This window comes from Dryobates pubescens, chromosome 1 (genome assembly GCF_014839835.1).
Source record: "Dryobates pubescens isolate bDryPub1 chromosome 1, bDryPub1.pri, whole genome shotgun sequence".
NCBI classification, from domain to species: Eukaryota; Metazoa; Chordata; class Aves; order Piciformes; family Picidae; genus Dryobates; species Dryobates pubescens.
In genome coordinates this window covers 27,807,052-27,827,882 of record NC_071612.1, presented here as the reverse complement: position 1 = coordinate 27,827,882, position 20,831 = coordinate 27,807,052, and the positions used below count along the sequence as shown (strand labels likewise).

General features: G+C 46.3%; 1 protein-coding gene across 2 annotated transcripts in view; it reads right to left on the bottom strand.

Annotated features, from left to right (window-relative positions):
* Positions 1 to 692: 692 nt before the first annotated feature.
* The window catches only part of TUSC3 (tumor suppressor candidate 3), a 36,601-nt gene continuing 16,462 nt past the window's right edge, over positions 693 to 20,831 (bottom strand). For both annotated transcript variants that reach the window (XM_054163228.1, XM_054163221.1), the window contains exons 6-9: positions 12,052 to 12,115; positions 7,518 to 7,592; positions 6,057 to 6,147; positions 693 to 748 (exon numbers count right to left, since the gene is read on the bottom strand). In XM_054163228.1, the coding sequence (XP_054019203.1) occupies positions 733 to 748; positions 6,057 to 6,147; positions 7,518 to 7,592; positions 12,052 to 12,115 (246 nt within the window). In that variant the 3' untranslated portion in view covers positions 693 to 732. The remainder of the gene's footprint in view (positions 749 to 6,056; positions 6,148 to 7,517; positions 7,593 to 12,051; positions 12,116 to 20,831) is intronic.

Below are 20,831 nucleotides of genomic sequence, written 5' to 3'. Positions count from 1 at the left end.
TCTACTCTGCCCTGCTGAGACCACACCTGGAGTACTGTGTCTAGTTTTGGGCTCTCCAATTCAAGAGAGACAGGCACCTGCTAAAGAGAGTCCAACAGAGAGCGCTGACTCTCTCCAGCATCCAGAACTACTGCATTAGGGAGGGTGTAGTCACGTGGGTGCTGCTCTCCTCTCCCAGCTAATAAGTCCTAAGTGCTTGGGGAGGCTTAGATTGGACATTGGGGGATATCTGTTGACAGAAAGGGGTGTAGAGCCCTGGGACAGGATACCTGGAGAAGAGGATGACACCCCACCCCTGGAGGCAGCTGAAAGGTGTGTAGCTGTGGGGGTTAGTGTCATGGTGTACTGGTGGACTTGGCCATGCTAAGTTAAGGGCAGGACCTGAGTTTCTTAAAGGTCTTTCCCAAGTGAAGTGACTCCATGACAACCTCCATGCAGGTTAATGAGAAAGCTTTCAAACAGAAGCCCATTGCAATGAAGTTTATTTACAGTCCTGACCACACCACCTATTCACAGCTCTTTAGGACTTCCCAAGGAGAGGTTTATGTTTCTATAAATTACAAAGTCACTGCATAAAACCACATCCAGTTCTCTATCAGCATACTACAGAAGTTATCACAAGACCAGAGGAACCAAGGAAGGACTCCTGAACACAAGGAACATTGGTGGGCAGGCAGCATCGGTCGCAGCTGATGTTCACAGCGAGCAGCTCTACAGGAGTGCCTCTTGAATTCATTTAATTAAGAAGCTGAAAGGAAAGAAAACACAATTAAATGCTGGGGAATGCACATAAAACATAGCAACACAGCTCTCTGACAAGAATAAACAGACTTCAACACACTCCTTTGACATCTCTGTCATAATCTCTTGAGGGTTTATGTTCCAGTTAGTAATTACTATGGAAGCACCAAAGTTATCAGAACTGGAGGGACTGAAACTCCAACCTGCCTATTAAGAAAATCAAAAAGCAAAATCAACTAGAAACATCTGCTCTCTCTCATCAGGTTCTGCATCTGCTCTTACTGCTTGCAGCAGGAAGGACCTCTCCCAGCATGGCTCAGAGCAATTGCAAACACTCTGCTTTTGCTGCTGAAGTAGCCTCAGAGTGGGGCAGGGATGGAGGACTTGGCAAGGCTCTGGAGGGCTGCGGACTTCAGCTCTTAGCATTCCAATAAATGAAGAAGTTTCAGATGCTGCTGCTGTTTCTCTGCTGCTGGAGGAAACCTCTGTCGACTTCACAAGCAGATCTGTGTTGTGTGCCAGAGCTTTCTAATCACCCAGGAACAGCTCCCTGATAAACTGGGGGCTGGGAACACAGCAGGGCTTGTGTGTGGCTGCTGAGTTAACCACACAGGCACAAAAGCAGGCAGCTGCTGAATGGAGGGGCTGCTTCCCTGCCTCCAGCCTTGCATGGGACATCTCTGTGCAGTATACTCTGGCATGCACATGTGGTAGTAGTTTCATCAGTTCTCCACCTTGGTATAATTAATTAATCATTATAAAACATAAATACAAGTGTCAGAGGCTTAAAAGGCTGTGTCTGTATAAAGATGTTCCCTGCTGGCAGAAGCTGACAGGCTCGTTAGGCAAGACACACAAAGCAAGGCAAGCAGATGGCAACGGGCTGGCTGATGTGGGGTGGAAAGTGATCAGCGAGAGGGAAGAGCCAGCAACAACTGCATGGAAAGGTGGAGTGCAGGAGTGAGAGAATGCTGAGCACATGAGCCTGAAAGGAGAACCCAGCTCTAGAGAAGATGTGCAAGACCATATGTAGGAAAGGAGCTGAGAGAAGAGAGAGGAATGCTCATGATGAAAACGATTGGGGAGAAGAGTGGGAATGGCTGAAGATCACACCAAGCAGGCAGGCTCAGGAGGGGTAAAAGACTGCACAATAAAACCACAAGGAGATACAAACAGGGCAGCAGCCTCTTGGATAAATCCTCTACCACCAGAGCTACTGTCTCCTACTTTGTCCACCAGTGAATGCACCTTTAGCTGTGAAGAGAGTATGGCCAAGGGGAACAGCCCACGTGGTATGGGAGGCTTCGAACAAGCTGAAGAGGCCAGGGACACAAAGAAGGAACAAGCCTACCATGGGAAACCACTAAAAGCCAAGACACCATAAAGCAGAGCAGAAGAGGTGGAGCGGTAGGGCTGCAAAGGGCAAGAAGAACCCTGGGGCCCTTATGCAAAGCAGGGGAAGGCATAACCGGAGTAACTGCCCAGACTAGCTGGCACGGGCAGGAGTAAGGGATGGCATGGGTTACAGGAAGGCCACCAAAGCAAAAGAGGCCTCTGTGGTGGTGGCAATCCCTGCAGGAAGGTCCTGCTCAGAGGAGAGCCAAGTGTTTGCCACAGCAAAAGCACCCTTCTAAGAGATCTGCTGTGCAGCCAGACACCTGGAATTCAAACCTCCTGTGCTTTAAAGGGCTAAAAACCAGGACTACAGGTGGACACTTCACACAGAGGGGAATGTGGAGGTCTGTGGGCTCGATGGTTTAGATAACCAGAGGAGACTCAGCTCTCCCACCTTCCACTTGGCTGGGCGGCTTTCCTGCTGCAGAAGAGGGTGTTTGGCCACGTTCAGAGAGGCAGTGTTGGAAAGGCTAAATGTCAGGTGCTTTGTTCTGACTCCTGTGGGTTGTTCTTTTCTATCTTTGAGAAGCATTCTGATTCATGCTGCTTTCAAGTAACCCATTTGTTGTAGACTTGACTGTGAACCTTGGGTGTTTACAAGTGGTAGGTTTGCCAGTTCATAAAGTTGAGGTGAAGCCATTTAATGATGCATGAAATCGAGGTGGCACAGCTGAGCAGTTGCTAGCAGTGCTCATGTTTATTAAGAGTGGGAATATTTCTGCAAATCCTGCTTGTTCTTACTGAGAATTCACCAGGGTATTTCCAAGACATAACTACTCCATTTAACTCACTGGCATCAGTTTGCTGATTGCTTTTCATGCTTTAACTGAAAACTCTTCACGTCGCTCTTTCCAACCATATTCAAATGCAAAGGCCACAGAAGTTAATCTGACAATGAAAAACTCAATTGCAGGTATCAAAAAGTCCTTAAAAGCTACTCACTGCAGGCCAGTTAAGGAAAACTTGTATGGAAACTGCATTCAGAGGTACTCAGGTCATTTAAATTCAGATTAAAAAACCAGCAAACAGTACAAGGCAGCCTTGAAAGGACAGCTGGAAGAGACAACAGTGAAACTGCTAGGAGCTTGCTCCAAAGCAAACCAGAAAGCAGAGCAGGGCAGTCAGCAAGCTGCAGCCAAAGCCAAAAGTAAACCTGAGAGACTTCTTGCAACGTCAGTACACAGTGGATACCATTTTTGCCTCCCTGTGCTCTCAAAGGAACCAGTGCCACAAGTGCTTGCCTCCCAGTGTTCCCGTTAACACAGCACTGTGCTAGGGCACTGCTGCCTTCTGCTTGCTTCCCACCACCCTGCCTCACTCTTTACAATTCTGTCCACTTTTGTTGGACTGAAAATGCTTGAAGTAAGGTTTCCAGAGAGCCCTCCAAGTTCTTTCTTGACTAGCAAAGCTCCCTTAGAGTTCATGCTGTGGGCTTATACTTCATAGTCTATCTGTCATCCCCTGTGTATGAGCTGACAGATAAAATCCTGTGTTGATAGAATGCAATTCTATTGGTGTCACTGAATGTACCTAATGTATCACTTATTCACTTTAAAAATTGGGGTGAGAAGGCTTCCAGGGAAGATTCTCCCAGATACCAACAATCTTGTCTTAGCCAGGAAGCATTATAAAGGGGAAGAGCTTCAACAGTGTAGAATAAAATTGCTTTATCATCTGTCACCAATTAATGGCAGCAATTAAGATGAAAGCAAAATGAGAAATGTCATCTAGTTCCTGTAAAAAAGGTGGATTAACACAGGCATGACAAACCCTGCCCTGGCACAGCTGGCTCCAGCAGAAACCTGTTCCATGCTGACTTATCCACCTCCACTGTGCTTGCTCCCTGGCTGCCCTTCGTGCTGACCTTCATTCTGCACCACCTCTCCTGCTCCAGTGCTTCACTGCATTTTACCAGCATCTTAATTAAAACATCTTTTCCCCCTCAACCCTAAGCTTCAAGAAGAAAGTTCTGTAGGAGGAAGAATCAAACACTGAATTACAAAATGTCTGGGGTGGATGTAAAAAATGCAACCCAAATGTTAGTGTCCTTTCATGTGCCCTCTGAAGAGCACCCTGAGAGCCCTGCACTCCTCTGGCCACTGTTCTCTTTGGAACAGAAATTAACAATGACAAAGGCAGGACCAGAGTCAGAGAAGTAACAGCACTCCCTGAACCTTTATTTATGCACATTAGAAAAGGAAAGAAGTCTTTCTCCAGTTTTTGCCTCCTGCTTTATATTTATCCTCCTCTGTGCTGATTTATCTTCACCACGTAGAGGCCAGTGCACAGCAGGCTTTGTTTCACTTCTTATCCACGCATGCAGCTGCACAGAGGGCTGACTTGGCTCTTCAGCGCCAGAGAATAAAAAAAGTCTTTTTGTTTGGTTATTTTTTTAAAGTAGGCCTGTGAAGCAGATGCCTGAGGTTGTGTATGGAGCATTAAAACCAGGTCAGTTACCTCTAGCTGTTCAGGCACAGCGACAGAAACAGTTGTGCTGAGAGACCGTTACCATGCCTTGGTGGTGGTGTAACAGGCAAAGCTTTACCAGCCTGAGGACAATTCGGCATATAGAGACTCACAGTTTCAAGGTGCAATCTACAACCAGTGAAAGTAGGAGGACAGACTTCTGTCCCATCCTAAGCTCTGTCTCCACTGGGATTGATTGATGGGGCATGGTACTTGTTGGAAGCTCCTAAGGTGTTCAGAGATGTTCATCTAAGTTAAAATGCAAGATGGGAAACTAAAGGGGGAAGAGAAATGAACAGTTTTTATACTTGGTCCTCCTTACTGTTTTGCACAATCACTTCATTACAATTCAGAACTCTGCACAGAAACCAAAGAGGCTTCTCTCAACACACACTGTGAAGATGACATGGTGGCAGAGAATCAATACTATGTTTATTTAAAATAACACAACAAAAAACAGGGTCAGAGTTACCCAGGAAACAAAAACCCCAAACCCCTGAAAGATTCAGTACTTTGCAGGACCAGGTAGGTAAAGGACGCAGCTAGGAAACCAGCAAATTCCATTTGGTCGCAGCAGAGTCAGAGGATCAGTTCTGGTGCTGGTTCCCAGTAACTCTGCACTGAGTGAGAGAACCCTGGTGCAAGCACTCAGAAAAGCTGTGCAGGGTTTGCAGACTGCACAGGGATACGGGCACGCTGCTGACAGGCAACAAGGACACCCCTGAGATGAGAGAACTGAAAACACACCCAGCACACCTCTCAGGCTGTCCTCAGCTGCTGGTGTACTGGGGCTGACCTTCTTTGGCACTGCTTCTCCAGGGAGCTCACAAGCTGCAGAACAAGCTCATTAGGCCTTCTGGTAAATGGAAATCTCAAGCACCCTCCGAGTGCAGAAATATTTCCTGAGATCCAGCCTGAGCCTCCCCTGGTGCAGCTTGAAACCATCCCCTCTGGTCCTGTGCCTTGCCACCAAGGAGAAGAGGCTGCTCCCTCCTTGCTCCAACCTCCCTTCAGGGAGCTGTATAATTCAGAAAGACTCCAACCCTGTTTTCCCCTCTGGTGTGGCTGACAACAGCAGAGGCTACTTGGAGTGACAAATCGGAGCACTGATGGTAAGCCTGGTGCTTCAATGTACATCTTAGTTATAAAGTTATACAAGTAGGCATCTACTAAAGGTTGATAAAACTCAAGACCTTTCCTCCTGCATTGCTCAGAGGGCAGTGCCCCAGGTCTGTGCTCACACCCACACAGCTGGTCTGCACTCACTGCCCCATGAGCAACGGCAGCTTTCCAACCCTTTCTGGTCTGCTTGAACTAATAACCACTACTCCTGCTTCTTCCAGCTCCCACAGGCTTCACTGCTAGACATTAAAGACTTCGTTACCTGAAAGCTTAACTTTCTTAAACTGCTACAGAGTCCTGCACTCCATAAAATGAGACTTCTGAGAGCTTACCTGTATGGGTACCCGTGGTATTTGGAGCGGAATATGGACAGCAGGAAGCTGAAGAAGAAGACCACCAGACCCAGCCCCACCAGGCATATGACTGGAAGGAAAAGAACTTTGGTCATCAGCACATATAGGACTTACAACTGGAGCCTCTGCAAAGAGCATTATTTCTGTCAGCCATTCATGGAGAACTGTGCCACGGCCAGGCACAGAACTGCTCCTGCTCTGTCTGCTGTGCCTGACAGGACTCCACACACAGATGGGAACAATAGTTGTGGCTATTCAGAAACAACAGCTCCTCAGGGTGAATATGTTTTCAAGACAAGAGAGGAGAAACTGGCATCTCAAATAAATGTGGATGCAAACACCTCACTGCTGATACCGGATTCCACGTGAATCAGAGCTAACAGGCAGTGTGATCTGAGGTATGTGTGTGCTTCTGCAAACCCAACCATGTCTTGAGCAAGATCTCCTGCTCTGCCCAGCCACCCAGCTGAGGCTGCAGGCACAGCACAGGCAGGGCAGCAACTAAGTTACCTGCCTTTAGTGGCTACACCATTTCACTGCTGCAACTTTCAGCACTGGTAGCCAAACCACTTCTCACTCCTAATTTGATAGCAATATCAGTCTTCAGGTTTTGTAGATAGGCAGCAATGGATGCAGACTGGCACCTCCCTCCTGCTGGGCTTCCACCTTCCTCTGGACATGTAACACCAAGGAAAAGAATTTTCACACTTCAAGCTCTTGTTCTTCATGACTTTCAGTATCATTCAAGAGCCAAAAAGCATCTCAGCCTCTTCATCCTGGTTGGGTGGTCTATAACAGACTCCAACCAGGGTGTCTGCCTTGAGTGCCTGTGGGTGAGGATTAGAGGGAAGGCCAACAACCTGATCATCCTTGATCTCTAGTTCCATGGTGTCTAGAGCCTCCCTGATGTACAGGGCCACCCCTTCTCCCTGGCCTGTCTCTCCTGAAGAGCCTGTGGCCATCAATTACAGTGCTCCAGCCATGGGAGTCACCCCACCACATCTCTGTGATGGCAACTACATCACAACTCTCCTGCTGGAACAAGGCTTCCAGCTCCTCTTGTTTGTTACCCATGCTTCATGCATTAGTGTCCAGGCACTTCAGCTGGGCTGCTGGTTTCACCCCTCACTCCAGCTTATCACCCCCAGACTCCTGTCTGGGGGGACTAGTTTCAGCCCCTCCCCACTTCTAATCTAGTTTAAAGCCCTGTCAATGAGACCTGCTGACTCCCTTCCTAGAGCCCTTTTCCCTCTGGGGGATAGGCTGTTCTCCTGTGCTAGGATCTTTCTCCCGCTCTGGGATGGCTGTTCTCCATCAGTTGCCAGCTGACCTGGTGCCATAGAAAGTTCCCCAAGATCAAAACCCCAACATTATGTTGGTGGCACCAGCCTCTGAGCCACAGTGTCTTCTGCATCTCCTTAATTGCAGTACATAACTTACTTCTCCTTTTCCCAACATCCCCTTTGGAGGTCGCAGCTTCATTCAGGAGCACCATTCCCATGGTGATAGCAGCATCTGGGTTGCCATTGTCAAGGTAAACAGCAAAGATGTGGATACCTCAGAAGCCCCAAAGGGACAGCCATGAGCACAAAACAGCAGTATCTGTGTATCAAACTGCAAATCCCAACCTCTACCAAAGCAGTGCACTCACCCATGCCAAGAATGTGTACTGAGAGCTTCCTTTGGGCAGCCCAGGAGTAACAGGAAAGAAGGTTCAAAAAGCTGTAAAGGAGAAGCTGTTAAATAGGACACACAAGATTTGGAGAGTCACAGAATGTTCTCCACTACCTGACAATGTTCTGTCTACTGGGAGTAAAGGATTGTGGAAAAGGCAACCTGTGAGCCCCAGCAAGCACTCAGTGCTGCTGCCCACAGTCCACTGGCTGGCTGATGCAAACCGAAACAGCTGCACTGCTTTGTGGTCCTCTGCTTCCACAGAAGACATCTCCTCAGTGTCACAGTGCTTCAGAACTCAGCAGAGAAGCAGTTTTCAGTCACTGCCAGTGTTTTATGGCCTCATTAGAAGTGGTGCAAACATGAACAAGTATATAATGACCAAACAATTTGACTAATTTAGCACAATCTGAAACCATTCCCTTAACTGCTTGTTTGAAACTGTACACACAAGAAGGAATGGTTACTACTGTGCAGAACAGCTGCTCTGCAGAGCTGGCAGGTCCCAGTGCCAGGCTGCAGCAGGAGTCTGTCATGGGGGCTGTAGCTCAGAAGTTCAGGAAACAGAAACTGATCCTTGCTTGAGGTTGGATTTCTAGGGATTACTCACCCCAGGGCTGGGCAGCAGGATGCTTACAGCTGCTAAGAAGAATCAGATGTTTTTATTTATGCACACAGATCATTCACAGGAGGTACTGAAACCTGCTGCATTCATAAACAATACCTGCATCCTCTCACATTATGCTTGCACTAATCTTATCAAAGCTCAGATTAGCAATTTTTCATGTTAGAAAAAAAACTACAGCAAAAATGCTCCAAGACCTCTGCAATTTCAGTTCTGCAATTTCACTGAAGCCTGAGCAAAAGGGTTTAGAAATGTCAGCGCTAACATCATCACATTCCAGCAGAGATTAGCAGCCTGACACAGGTCTGAGACTTCCAAATTTCACATACACAGGAAAGTCAAATGAAGACTAATGGGATTCAAGAAAGCAAACTTTGATGGGGGAAGGAGGCAGATGTCAACAGGCAAGGTCAAGGAAATGCAAGCTCTAACCCAGCTCTTGGCTACCAGAAGCCTTAAATTGGACACTCTCACAAAGCCTCTAAGCCAAGCACGGTTTCATATATGCACCAACTGTAAGGTCACTTCTGTGAACAAATGGCTATAGACAAAATGCTTACAAAAATATCGTGAGAAAACCAACCCTGGAATCCAAGAGCCTAGGACAAAGGCAAAAATTGCTTTCTAGCTTGCCCACTAAGATTAAGATTCATGAGCAGAGACTGGCAACCTCCTGCGGTACTGCTATGCTTCAAGCAGGAAAAAGAGCTGGAAAGAACATCATGAGAACTGTTTAGTTCTCTGCTTTCAGGAGTTACAAATGCTGGAATATTCATGAAGCAAGCAAGCTGCAACAAGAAGGGCTGAGAAAGAAAGTGACTGAATCCAGCTGTGTCTTACCCTGTTAAGACAAGAGCCTACTGTAGCACCACCCAGTAACTTGGTTTTACCAGTCCTCACTTAGAATTGTATTGGTGGTTTCATTCTTAGCTTAACTGAGTCAGGGGAAAAAACTGTCCCAAGATGTGAGGGCAACCAGCATTTAGTTCCTTGGTTATCTCATGTAGTGTTGCACACAATCTGGTGCTTTGCTCATCGCCCTTAGCTGGTGGGTTCTGAGGAACAACCCCCAAGCTACCACACACTAAGACCCTTCTTGGCAAGCAATCATTCTGTTGGTTCCTATTTTGGTTCCTATTTTCTTAGCAGGCTGTGAGCTCAGTTGCTCAGGTAGAACAGTCTCACAACAATAAGGGATGATTTTAGATCTGTCACCAGCTGCACTGTGCTGGGTGCTTTTCCTCTTTCCTGGAGTCTCACATCATTACCCTAAAGCCTGCCTCACATTGTCACTCTATCCTTCAGTTGCTGCTTTCTAACTCTAGTCATCAATGCTGAGCTTTCAGCCTCATCCATCACCTTTTAGCTCTAGTGACATCAGCTTCAGAGCCTCATTCACAGGTTACCACCCAACACAGCCCTCCCTTCAGCTCTGTATTCAGCATTTCTGAGTTGTGATCTCCATGCCTCCAAATCCTCTCTTCTGCTGCTCAGTGGCTGCACGAGCCAACAGGCAGCCAGGCATCTACATCCCTTTTACATTCACTCTGTGGTCCAGTTGCCTTACACCAGAGAGGCACTTACTGTACCTCCCTGCGGGACAGGAAAGGTCTTTCAGAGCAGGTGGCATTTTAATGCTCCACAAAAATGTTTTTTCCTTTGTAATCAATCAAGTTCCTTTGCCTTCCCAATCACCATCTCATGCCTACCTAGGCAGGTGTCACCTTAAACTCTGCCTTGGGAATTCAGATGAACAAACTGAAAAGACATTTCCATTTTTATCTGTTTTATCAGTGTCTAAGTCACCTAAGTTTAAAAGTGATAATGAGAGAGAGACAATCAGGTTAGTAGTGACTAATCCTACAATAATGCCTTAGAATTATTGCCTTTACAACAAACAATTTGCTTAATAACGGAAGCTCTTCTGATAATGGAAGTATCTGCTGCAACCTCTGAGCCCACTGTGGAGGGCAAAGATTCACTGTTGCTGCAAAGGCACAAAAACATGGCACGTGACATACAAAGAGGTTTTACTTCTCCGTGGAGAAGGATCTGATGTTCATTAGAAGGACTGATTGGTGTCTACCAAAGGGAGAAATGAGAGTGGGAGAAATCTTCCAGCACAGCCTCTCCAACCTTCCTACTCCTTATCTTCCTTACCGTGTCTCCCCAGCCAGAGCCACACTCACAGCTCAGTGCTGCACACTCCAGGGGCTCTCTGGCTCCCATCAGTCAAGCACAGCTCATTACAACAGCAACGCTCACTGTGCAGCTCACCTCACACTACTCCCCTCAGCAAACAGCACCTCTTAATGCAGTCTCCAGCAGACTGGGTAGAATCACCTTCTACAAGCAAGTGGAGATGGGAATTCCTATTTTCTCTCTAAAAATGGACTTTACAGAGAAACATCACACTGCATGTCAACAGCTAGCCAGGAGTGACCTTCTTGTCCTTGTTCTTACTGCTAGAAAGGGAAAAGAAGCAACCAGATGAAATCTGTGCATTACCAGTGCAGACATGTCTTGGTTTAAACTCCAGTGCATCCTTTAAGCTTTACTGGATGAAGTCAGTGTGCTCCTGCTTATCAGCCTGACTACTTCCTTGTAATCCCTGCTTTTTCTATCAACATTTCCTGAATAAACAAATCACCACCACTACTGAATGGATAAAAAAATACCAGTTCTTTCATGCATAACTGTTAAAATGTCAAGATTTCATGTCACTTGTAACATTTTTGTGCAACCAAAACCCCAGCTCAATACTACTGAGCCACGACACGAAACTGTGGAGAATTCTTTTTCAAGTGGCAATGAATGACCTTACTGAAAGGATTCTTTCAGGCAGCTGCTTAAATGTGGTTAGCCAAGGTCTCATTTTAGAGAGAGCCTCTGCCAGCAAACAGCATCACTTTCATGCCAGAGTGAGACAGACAAAATATGTCATGAACAAAAGTTTTGTTTACTTTGAATCTCACCCTGCTTCTGGCTTTACCTTTCCTGCTCTCAAGCAGCTGCTAGGGTTCCACTAGGCACTCCAGATCAGCAGGGAATGTTCCCCTGCAAAATACCATCCTAGCTTTGCAGTTCTGTTTTCTATGGCTATCTGTGCATCAAATAAGCTTTCACAGGGAGCAGAAGTGTTGCCAGATGAATGCAACAAAGTAAGAAGACATAATAACTGTTCTCTCCAGACATCAAATGCAGCAGAAGGCGGCAGATTGGGAAGCTGGAGGAAGAGCAGGACCAAGCCACCTGAGGGAGAGCAGAAGGGAGCAGCTCTGAAATCCAGCCACTACTTCACACTGGGAAATGCTGTTTTCTCCCTCTTGTTCCCTCTAGAGAAAGGATCCTGTGATGCAATGATTGCAGTTTAACTGTGGCTAATGATGACTGCAGCTCCCTCTGACCCACTGAGAGCAGGCCTCACAGTCTTTAGGAGAGAATGGTGATGGAAGAACAAATGGCACTGGTTTCAGGCAGTGAACTGTTCAGATTGAGTGGGCAAAACCCCCACTCGGCAGCAAATATCAACAACACTGAATATTCATTTAAACATAAAAAGCAATCCAAAAGACAATACCTGCTCCAAAGTTCAGTGCATTCCCTGTTTGAGCAACTTCACCTGGCAGCAGCTTTCTCAGCCTTTGCTGTGTTCATCACCAGTTTGAAGGATACTCAGCAGAAGAATAATGTGGGATTCTGCAACAAACTGGGCCTGGCTGCTCCCGTGGATGTAACTCTGCAAAACAGAAGCGGGAACGACCCTCGTTAAAGCACAGAAATCCACTGGAAAGGGCACACCTGGCTGTGTGAAAATCAAAGCCAAAGCCGGTGTGCAGGAAAGGGCAGCCAGCAGCGGCTGCAGGTGAGCAGCACAGTGTCTGAGCAGGGACAGTGGAAAGCAGTGCTGCACCCTGAGGCAAAGCCCTTGCACACACAATGCACACCTACTAGCTGAAAGCCAGCTGGTTACAGTGTTAAATAAGGCAGGGGACTACTGTCTGCTGGGGCCTTTTTTGGGGAAAAACCAAACCAAACAAAAAACCCACCCCACAATAAAAATACAGCTGTTTTTCTGTTCCCTCTGATAGTAGGTAGATTATTTTTTATAGTTCCCTACTAATAAATCTCCCTCTGAGTGATCAGTCCAAGACATTGTTCCCCAAGTAGTCAAGAGCAGCACGGGTGCTTCACCTCTACACTTGTGGGTCAGTCAGAGCAACGGTAGCGAAGCAAGTGGAAGGTTTTCCTTTAGCAGTGTTTCAGTGGGGAGGGATAACCAAAATCACTTGCATTTGGCAATCTAACGTGAATCACCCGAGTTTATGACACTGCCTCAGCCCAGTTCTTAAGAGGAAATGGATCTTAATCACCTCACAAAAGCACCACACTGAACTTTTAGATCTAAATCCTAAACAACAGCCACAGTTCAGAGTAGAAGTTTTCAGAACACAGATCAGCAGTTGATGTAAGCATGATGGCAAATGCTTTATCCTGAGAGGAGAGTACTGAGCAGTGTGTGGCATTTGTCCTTGTGTGCTTCGCTCCAGGCACACGATGGCCCTGTGAGGCAGCTCCAGGTCTCCTTTGAGCTTGTATTCACAGACACCTCTGCAGAGGTGCCCCCACGCCAGCTCTGGGCTGCAATGGCCCTCAGCAAATGCTGACATTCATGGCCAGCTGTGGCTCACGCTTCCCTGACACAGAAGGACTTTTCAAGGGCTTTTGAGGAGGAGGGGTCTGTCTCCTTTTCTCCATGCTTTTTTGTGCTTCATCAGCAAAGTTCAACTGGGCAAAATTGGGCAAAGTTCTTGCCTTTTTAACCATATAATCAAAGTAAAGGATCTGCTCACAGCTGAGGTTCCTCTCCATCCACACTTGAAGGACCTGCACTCAAGGTGCATATACTCAAGAACTTTCATTTGAGGCTACAAACTATGTGGGGACCTAGCAGTAAGATTTCTTCTGTCTTCTCTGCTTTTTGACACTGAATCCATTTAACATTTGGAAGATCTGTGAAGCCTATCTGGTTGCAGGCAAATGGTTTAAATACATTAATGAATAACCTTGGTATTTCTCTTTCATTTGAGAGGCATCAAGAGGGACGGTTGATGCAAGATGTAAAGCTAAAGCCCATCAGAAGAGACACAGCCGTAAGTGTACAACACAGATGCAACAGAAGTGGCAGGCTGGTGGGACTCACAGGGGGATCAAAGCTCCAGTGACTGACACTGAAGCAGGCCCTGCCTCGAGGGTGCCATTGCTCAATTTGAATTGCTAACTGAGGTGACCCTGCCCCAGATCAGGCCATTTCCCTGGGCAGTGACAAGCCACTGTTGATTGCATGCATGCTTTCACAAAGCCCTGTTGAATGCTCACTAGTATTTGTACACTCATCAGCTACTGAGTGCTGCTGGACATGCCCCATGGGTGTAATCCCTCCCTTGGACAGCCAAGGATAACACCAATGTAATACACTTCTCACTTTCCCTGACTGCAGCCTGTGCTTGTGATGTCTCTCCAAGAGCTGGTCTGTGTGCCACATTTCTGGTAATGCATGAACAAGAATGAGGCCTCTCTCACTATATGGCCATTCTTAAGGTAACACCACAAACTTGCAGAGTACCCAAGAAGAAAACATGGTTTCAGGTGCTTCAGTGCTCTTTGCTAAAGCTCACTTTAGGAGGTGCCTGGCAGATGGTGGGCTGGAGGGGCTGGATTAAGCTGAGGGAGGTTTGGTGACAGCATGGTGTACAGAGCTGCTGCCCGAGCTGCTTTCATTAGTTTGGTTAGCTAGAAATAACTGAGTCTCCAAGACATGACACATATCCAGTGAAGTGTATTAGAAACCAGTCAAAAGCAGGCAGTTTTGATTGTCATTAAAGAGGATAATGACAAACTGGACATGGACTGCATGTAGAAGAAACCTCGAGATGGGGACTGCCCTCTGGAGAAGACAAAAGGCCAAGCTCAAGGTCATGTATGTGGAAAGGGAGGTAACAGCTCCATACCAAGGGGATAAGCACTACTAATTTTTCTTCCTTTACAACAGTATCATTCAGGGTGAAACTGATCAGAGAGAACATTATGGAAGGCCACGGCTCCTGTAATTATGATCAAGCCTTCAGAACAGCCTGTTTCAATCCAAGGCTCTCCCTTTGGCCAAGAACAGACAGGACAGAGAAATGGAGCAGAGTGGAGATTTTCCCAGGACAAAGTCAGAACAAAGCAATCACTCCATGTTCAGCACAGAATACCTGAAAGCAGACACACTTGACAAACAGGAATTTATTCCACAGTAACAAAGGCTTTGAGTCCATGATTTATGAGGGCAGCTACAGAAGCCGCTCATCTAAATCCCTTGCCTAACACACTGCCAGATGCTTCCTAATGATGAGGATGCAAGACTGAGGACATTTATGCCAATGGATGTGCTCTGCCATCTTCTACTTCAGCAACTATCAAACTGGTGATAATGTATTTTACAAAGTTGTTCAGGATGGCAGGCATTGGCTTCATACATCATAAAGGCCAGTAGTTAAAAATGTGATGTTATGACACAAAACCTCAGGCCTATTGTCTGTGTGACCCTCAGCAAGTATTCCAGCTTGCAATGAATACAAATCAAACACTGCCATCAGCAAGGTAAGCTGCATTTCAGATTCCTCCTGTCAGTTCTTTCTGACAATACCACCCAAACAGTCAGAACTGAGAAGTTCCAGCACTGTAAAAAGCAGCACAAATCTTACAGACACTCAAAAGGGTCTCTGCATGCAAGCTTCTAGAGAAACATTTCAAATGCTACTTTACAGGAAGTCATAAAAACTAATACCTAGGAGAGAAAAAAATCAACAGAACATCGAGTAGAACATTGAATGGCTCTAAAATGGGGCTGTTTAGTCTGGAGAAGAGATTGCTGAGAGGGGATCTGATCAATGTCTATCAATATCTGGGGAGTGGGTATCAGGATGGAGGTGCCAGGCTCTGTTTGGTGGTGCCCAGTGACAGGACAAGGGACAATGGGGACAGGCTGGAACCCAGGAGGTTCTACCCCAACACCAGGAGACTTCTGTATGGCGAGGGTCACAGAGGCCTGGATCAGGCTGCCCAGAGAGGTTGTGGAGTCTCCCTCTCTGGAGCCTTTCCAAACCCACATGGATGTGTCCCTGTATGACCTGCCCTGGCAGGGGTTGGACTGGATGATCTCTGGAGGACCCTACCAACTCCTAGCATTCCATGATTCTGTGTATATGGGAGAAAGAAATCTGGGAGTCCTTTGAGGTCAAAGGAAAAGTTACTCTGAAGCTGTAGTGAGAGTTTGTGAGAGAGCACTTGTGAGAACGTCAGATCCATACTGCAGCATGCAGGGGAGTTAAAGAATACTCCAAGTACTGAATTCTGAAATTGCAGAATGCTTTCAGCTCTACAAAGCAAGAAGGATCAGAAGTAAGAATGGTTCAAAATAACAAAGCTGTACTCTTATGACTCATTTAGTGTTTTAAAATAAACCCAAGGAAGAGGCCACTGTGGACAAATCAGCTTTGATACCAAAGCAAAGGCTGCATCAGGAATGAAGTACAAAGCAGGTACCTGAAAGAGCAGATACATGACCTCATGATAAATGATTCTCCTTTCCTTGTGGTGAGGAACAAAGAGGAAAGAACTTACCTTCAGGAGATTCTGACTTTGCAGAAATGAGAGCAGTCTGCAAATAAGCACTGCTAACCTGGCAAAGTCACTGGAAAAGCTGAGACCTCCGATGGCTCACATTTTAGGGCAGGGTATTAACAATTTCTGCAGACAAAGACACTGCTTTGATGTCAGAGACAAGTTTTATGCAATTCATTTTTCCAGTGTGAAAGCACAATGCCTGCAAGAGGGAAATGAGAACAGCAGGGGAAGCTCACATGAATTTCTGAAAAGCTGACAGACCAGGAAGGAGAAGGCAACAAGTGAGGAAAGTCAAGTAGATTGCTAAGGGTTTGAGGGCTCTCGAGTGAGTTAACTTGGAATTACAACTGGGGTGGGGGGAGGAAGAATCACACTAGGTCAAACCAATTAAACCAGTGAAAGGGTATCACAGTGACAAAAACACAAAGGAAAGAACACAGCATACACAGAACTACTCCCAACTGAAGCAAGAACAGGAAAGTTGCACATCTAAAGATGGTTCTGTGGATGTCCTCAGGCTGAATGGCACTGAAAAGATGCTTGCAGCCTGGGTACCTGCTGAGTCCTCCCAATAGGATGAAACAACAACAACACTCAAGTAGGCCAAAGGACCAAAAAATAATATTCCATCAACCCAGACACATTATACAAGAACTAAAATGTTTCCTGCAGCTCACTAGGGGTGCCTGTGCTCAACCCCAGACACGGCTCTCTAGCAAAGTGGCAGCGAGGAGCAGGGATGTCTGGGCTTGCAACGTCAGCACAAGGCAAGTGTGCCAACAGCCTTCCCATAGGTGATGGCAGAGTGCTGTGCTTACTCCCTGAGCTCCTCCAGTGGAGTTTTGCTCACATCCTTCTCACTGACACTTCTCTCAGGAGAGAATGTGGAGCCAGCATCTTACTGGAGTTTAAGGCTTCAGAACACATCCTTTTCTCGATACTTTCAGAGTCCTGGCAGCACTGCCACTGAGCAAAATCTCCCCTGTTTCCATTTCAGATGTGTGCTGTAAGGCAGCCTCCTCTCTGGTTGAGCCTGAATCTGGGTCTGACAGTCTGACACTCCTCAGCCTGCTGCATTCCTCGGAATTGAATTCATTCCCTTGCTCCCTACTGACCAGGACAAGCAAGCCTAGGGTGTTCTTCCCTGTCTTCTCTACATGAGCTACAAGAAATCCCAGCCCATTGTTCCAGGGAGCTTCAGTGGCTTTGCCAGTACTCCTCCACACCAGCAAGTCTTTGGCAACATGAACCTCTGAGGGCTGTTTCTCCACACATCCACCCGCTCAGCACAAGGGGCTGCTGCTGGTGTTGGAGGAGCAGTTGTTGGCTTGCTAATGAGTTTTGTTCCCTTTCACCTCTCTGAACTGCAAAGGCTCCTTTCAGCTCCAACAGATAACCAGGCAATTCTCTTACCACAACAGGTGCACTCCCCAAGTGTCTTGTAGTGAACAGAGAGAGACAAGAAGCAGGTTTGTGCCACACATCTCTCTTCAGTTCCATACAGTATGAAGCTCTAGTTCCAGACCCAGCAGTGGCTTTGATCCATGTAGCTTGCAGCCCCTTGCTGCTCACAGAGGATTCTTCTCTGTATGTAAAACATTTTGGCTGAAATGCTGATTCAAAACAAGCCAATAAGCATTTTGCTATTGATTTCAGCAGAGCCAATATTTCATGTTGATGGTTTATTGGTGACAGAACTCCAGAACATCAATAGTTAGGAAGATCTGTAGCATACAATAAGCTGAATAACTGCTCAGAGCAAACTACAAAGGAAAGCCATTTCCTCCATGTGAAAGGATTTCAATCCACTGCATTGCTTTCTACATAACACTTAGCTGTAGAACATTAAAGTGGCTGCCACAACAAAAAAGCTTTCAATATGAAAGGAAGGGTTCTGCAAGTGACCTTAGGCAAGGGATTCATCAGGAAAACTGTCCCCCATGTGGTTTTGGGGTTAGAAATGTCCCTCAGGTTCTGTCAAACTGGCCTGGACAGCAAACTATCCAGTGAATAAAGGTATGGCTAACACCAAGAGCCTGAACCAGAACAAAGACCTGTGAGAGACTTCATGACATTCCTCTGGGCTGAGCTCTTTTCTCTGCCCCTCATCAGAAGACATTTATTACTTTTTGTTTCCCATCATGATGCAGCTCCTCCCTGCTCATCCCAGAAGGCAAGTGATAGATGAAGCACTGACTTTGACTGCAACATGTCTCCAGAAGGACTTGTGAGGGTTAGAAGCTGCCATGTGTAATGTGTTGTGCATGGGCACTCAAGAGGTGGTGGAAGCAAGAGGATTCCATCACCTATCACAGAATCATAGAATTGGGTTGGAAGGGACCTCAAGGATCATCCAGTCCCAACCCCCCTGCCCTGAGCAGGGACACCTCACACTAGATCACGTTGCCCAGAGCCACCTCCATTGCCTAACAAGGAGGTCAGAAATCTGTTGGGAAGTTATTTTTTTCCCCAAAAAAGTGCTCATAAAAATGTATGAAAGATGAAAATGGGACTTGATACTGTATCAGGCCTGAGAGGAACAGTCAGAACCCAGCTGAAGAGTCTGACATATTTATCATTATACTAACATCTACAGTGCATTTCAGCCTGTGCAGCAGGAATTGGCTCTACTGTCAGAACACTGATAATGGTGTTATCTGCTCTGCTCTAGCCAAAGACATGCCTCCTCTATTGACAATTCAAAGCCTTCTGGAGCATTCCTGTTGTGACTGACACTTGCATGACTGATAAGAAACAAAGTCAGAGGAAGTTTGAAGGTTACTCTTTTGTCTCCCTTGAAACTGGTCTCTGAAATACCATTTACCAACCCTCCTCTGGCAAACTGTTGAGAACTGTGCTGGGCTTAGGTATGTATTAAAATGCAACTTCTGCATGTCTGGAAGTGTTCCATTTCCTTTGTTTCAGCTTGCCAAATTAAGATAGAATTATCAGGCACACTAGCAGTGGCCTTTCCAGTGCAGAGAGGGTACATTACAGTCAGCAAATACAGAGACACACACACAGGGTGACGGTCAGCTCTGCTAGAAGACTGTCAGTCACTGGCTGTGTTTAGCACCTCAACAGCAGCTGCAGGAGGTGTTTTTACTAACATCTCAAGAGCTGCAGAAAATTACAAAACATAAAAGGACTGAATGTGGTGCTTGAAAATCATAGAGAGGACGAAGTATTTCTATGGGATGATCTGTTAAATACAGGAACATTACCTTCATAGCACACTGAGGAATTATCTTCGCAGGGTATTCCCTCATTGCAGCACTTGAAAACGTGATAGAAAATCCCCACTGAACTGTTTCTAATGTTCCACAGCTGCTCAGCTGAGAAAATTTTGATTTAGCAATTAAACAAAAATTCTATCAGCCTTATCTCTACTCAAGCTGAAGTAGGGCAGGACGTAAAGCTGAAGGTTGCAGCGCGGTGTCTGTGGATTTCCATCAGCTGCCAATTACACACAGGCCCCTCCCATCACACATCATTTAGAATCTCTGCTCAGCACCATTTGGGACGCAACAAGCAGTTTACCCTTTGCTAGTTGTGTTTTCTGAACATTCCTTCAGAGGCATTTCCCTGACAACAGAAAGTGACAAGACTGAAGAGCAAAGATCTTCAGCTCAAGTAGACTCTTCAGCAAGTTATTTTCTCATCTGAATTTGTGTAGCAAACCCTTGAAGGTGTGAAAGAAAAGTCAGCAGCAAAATAGTAAAGTCCAGACTCAGAGTTGACTCCTGAGGTTCAGTCTTCTCAACAGACAAAGAGCAGTGTTCCCAGTCCAAAAGCAGCCATGACCCAAAGCTCTAGCTAGCTCTCCTCCATGCACACATTAGCAGGAAAGAGAGATCCATGATCTGACCATTCATTACCAGAATGGATTTGACCAAATCTAAGAGAACATTACAGGAAGAAGGATATCAGCTACAGACCTGCAACTGAAATGTCTTCATGGGAGAGCCTCCTGCTCAACATCACCCTCCAGAGCAGAACAATGTTCAGAACAGGAAACATCTGAAAGATGAATGGGTGTTCTTCTGGCACCAGCACTGATGTAGAGTTGCTTCAGTCCTCCTGCTGAGGACTCAAAGGCTATGTGTCTGTATTATCCAGCAGGGCACATGAACTCTCCAAATCCAATAGCCACACTATAAAGATCTCAAGTGGCTCTACTTCACCCCAGTCCCTCTTTGTTCTAATGGACTGAACAAGCCAGCATCAACTGGGAGTGTACTGGGTGAACTCCTGGAGTCCCTTTAACTTCATTCAAAAGGATTACAGGCCATTGCCCTGTGTAATGTGAACTAAAGCAGAGAAGGTGGAAATCAAAGATGGCATGGGCTTCAAATTCCAAAGAGTAACCCTTACCTGAACTAAGCACTGACATGGGCAAGCTTGTGGGAAAATGGAAATGAGAAGCTGAGCTTCAGGCTTTGGATGAGGAGAACAAGGTCAAGAGAGAGCTCAAACTTCACTCAAGAGGAAAGGTATCACAAAGCTGAAGAACTGAAAAGTGTGCAGAAAAAGAACCCCTTGTGGTTGACCTGACATGAATGGAAGCAGATCACTGCCAGCAGAGCTTTGTGGCTGGGATGTGACACCTGGCATCCTCTGTCCTCAGCTGCCCAGCAGTGCCACGAGAAGCAGTTAACATTTCCAGTGCATTTGCCATGGAAAAAAAGGGCCCTGAAAAAGTATAAAGTACACTGGTAGAAAGATACAGTGACCTGAGCTGGTTCAGTAAATAGCAGATTAATAGTGGTGCATTCAAAACTTCA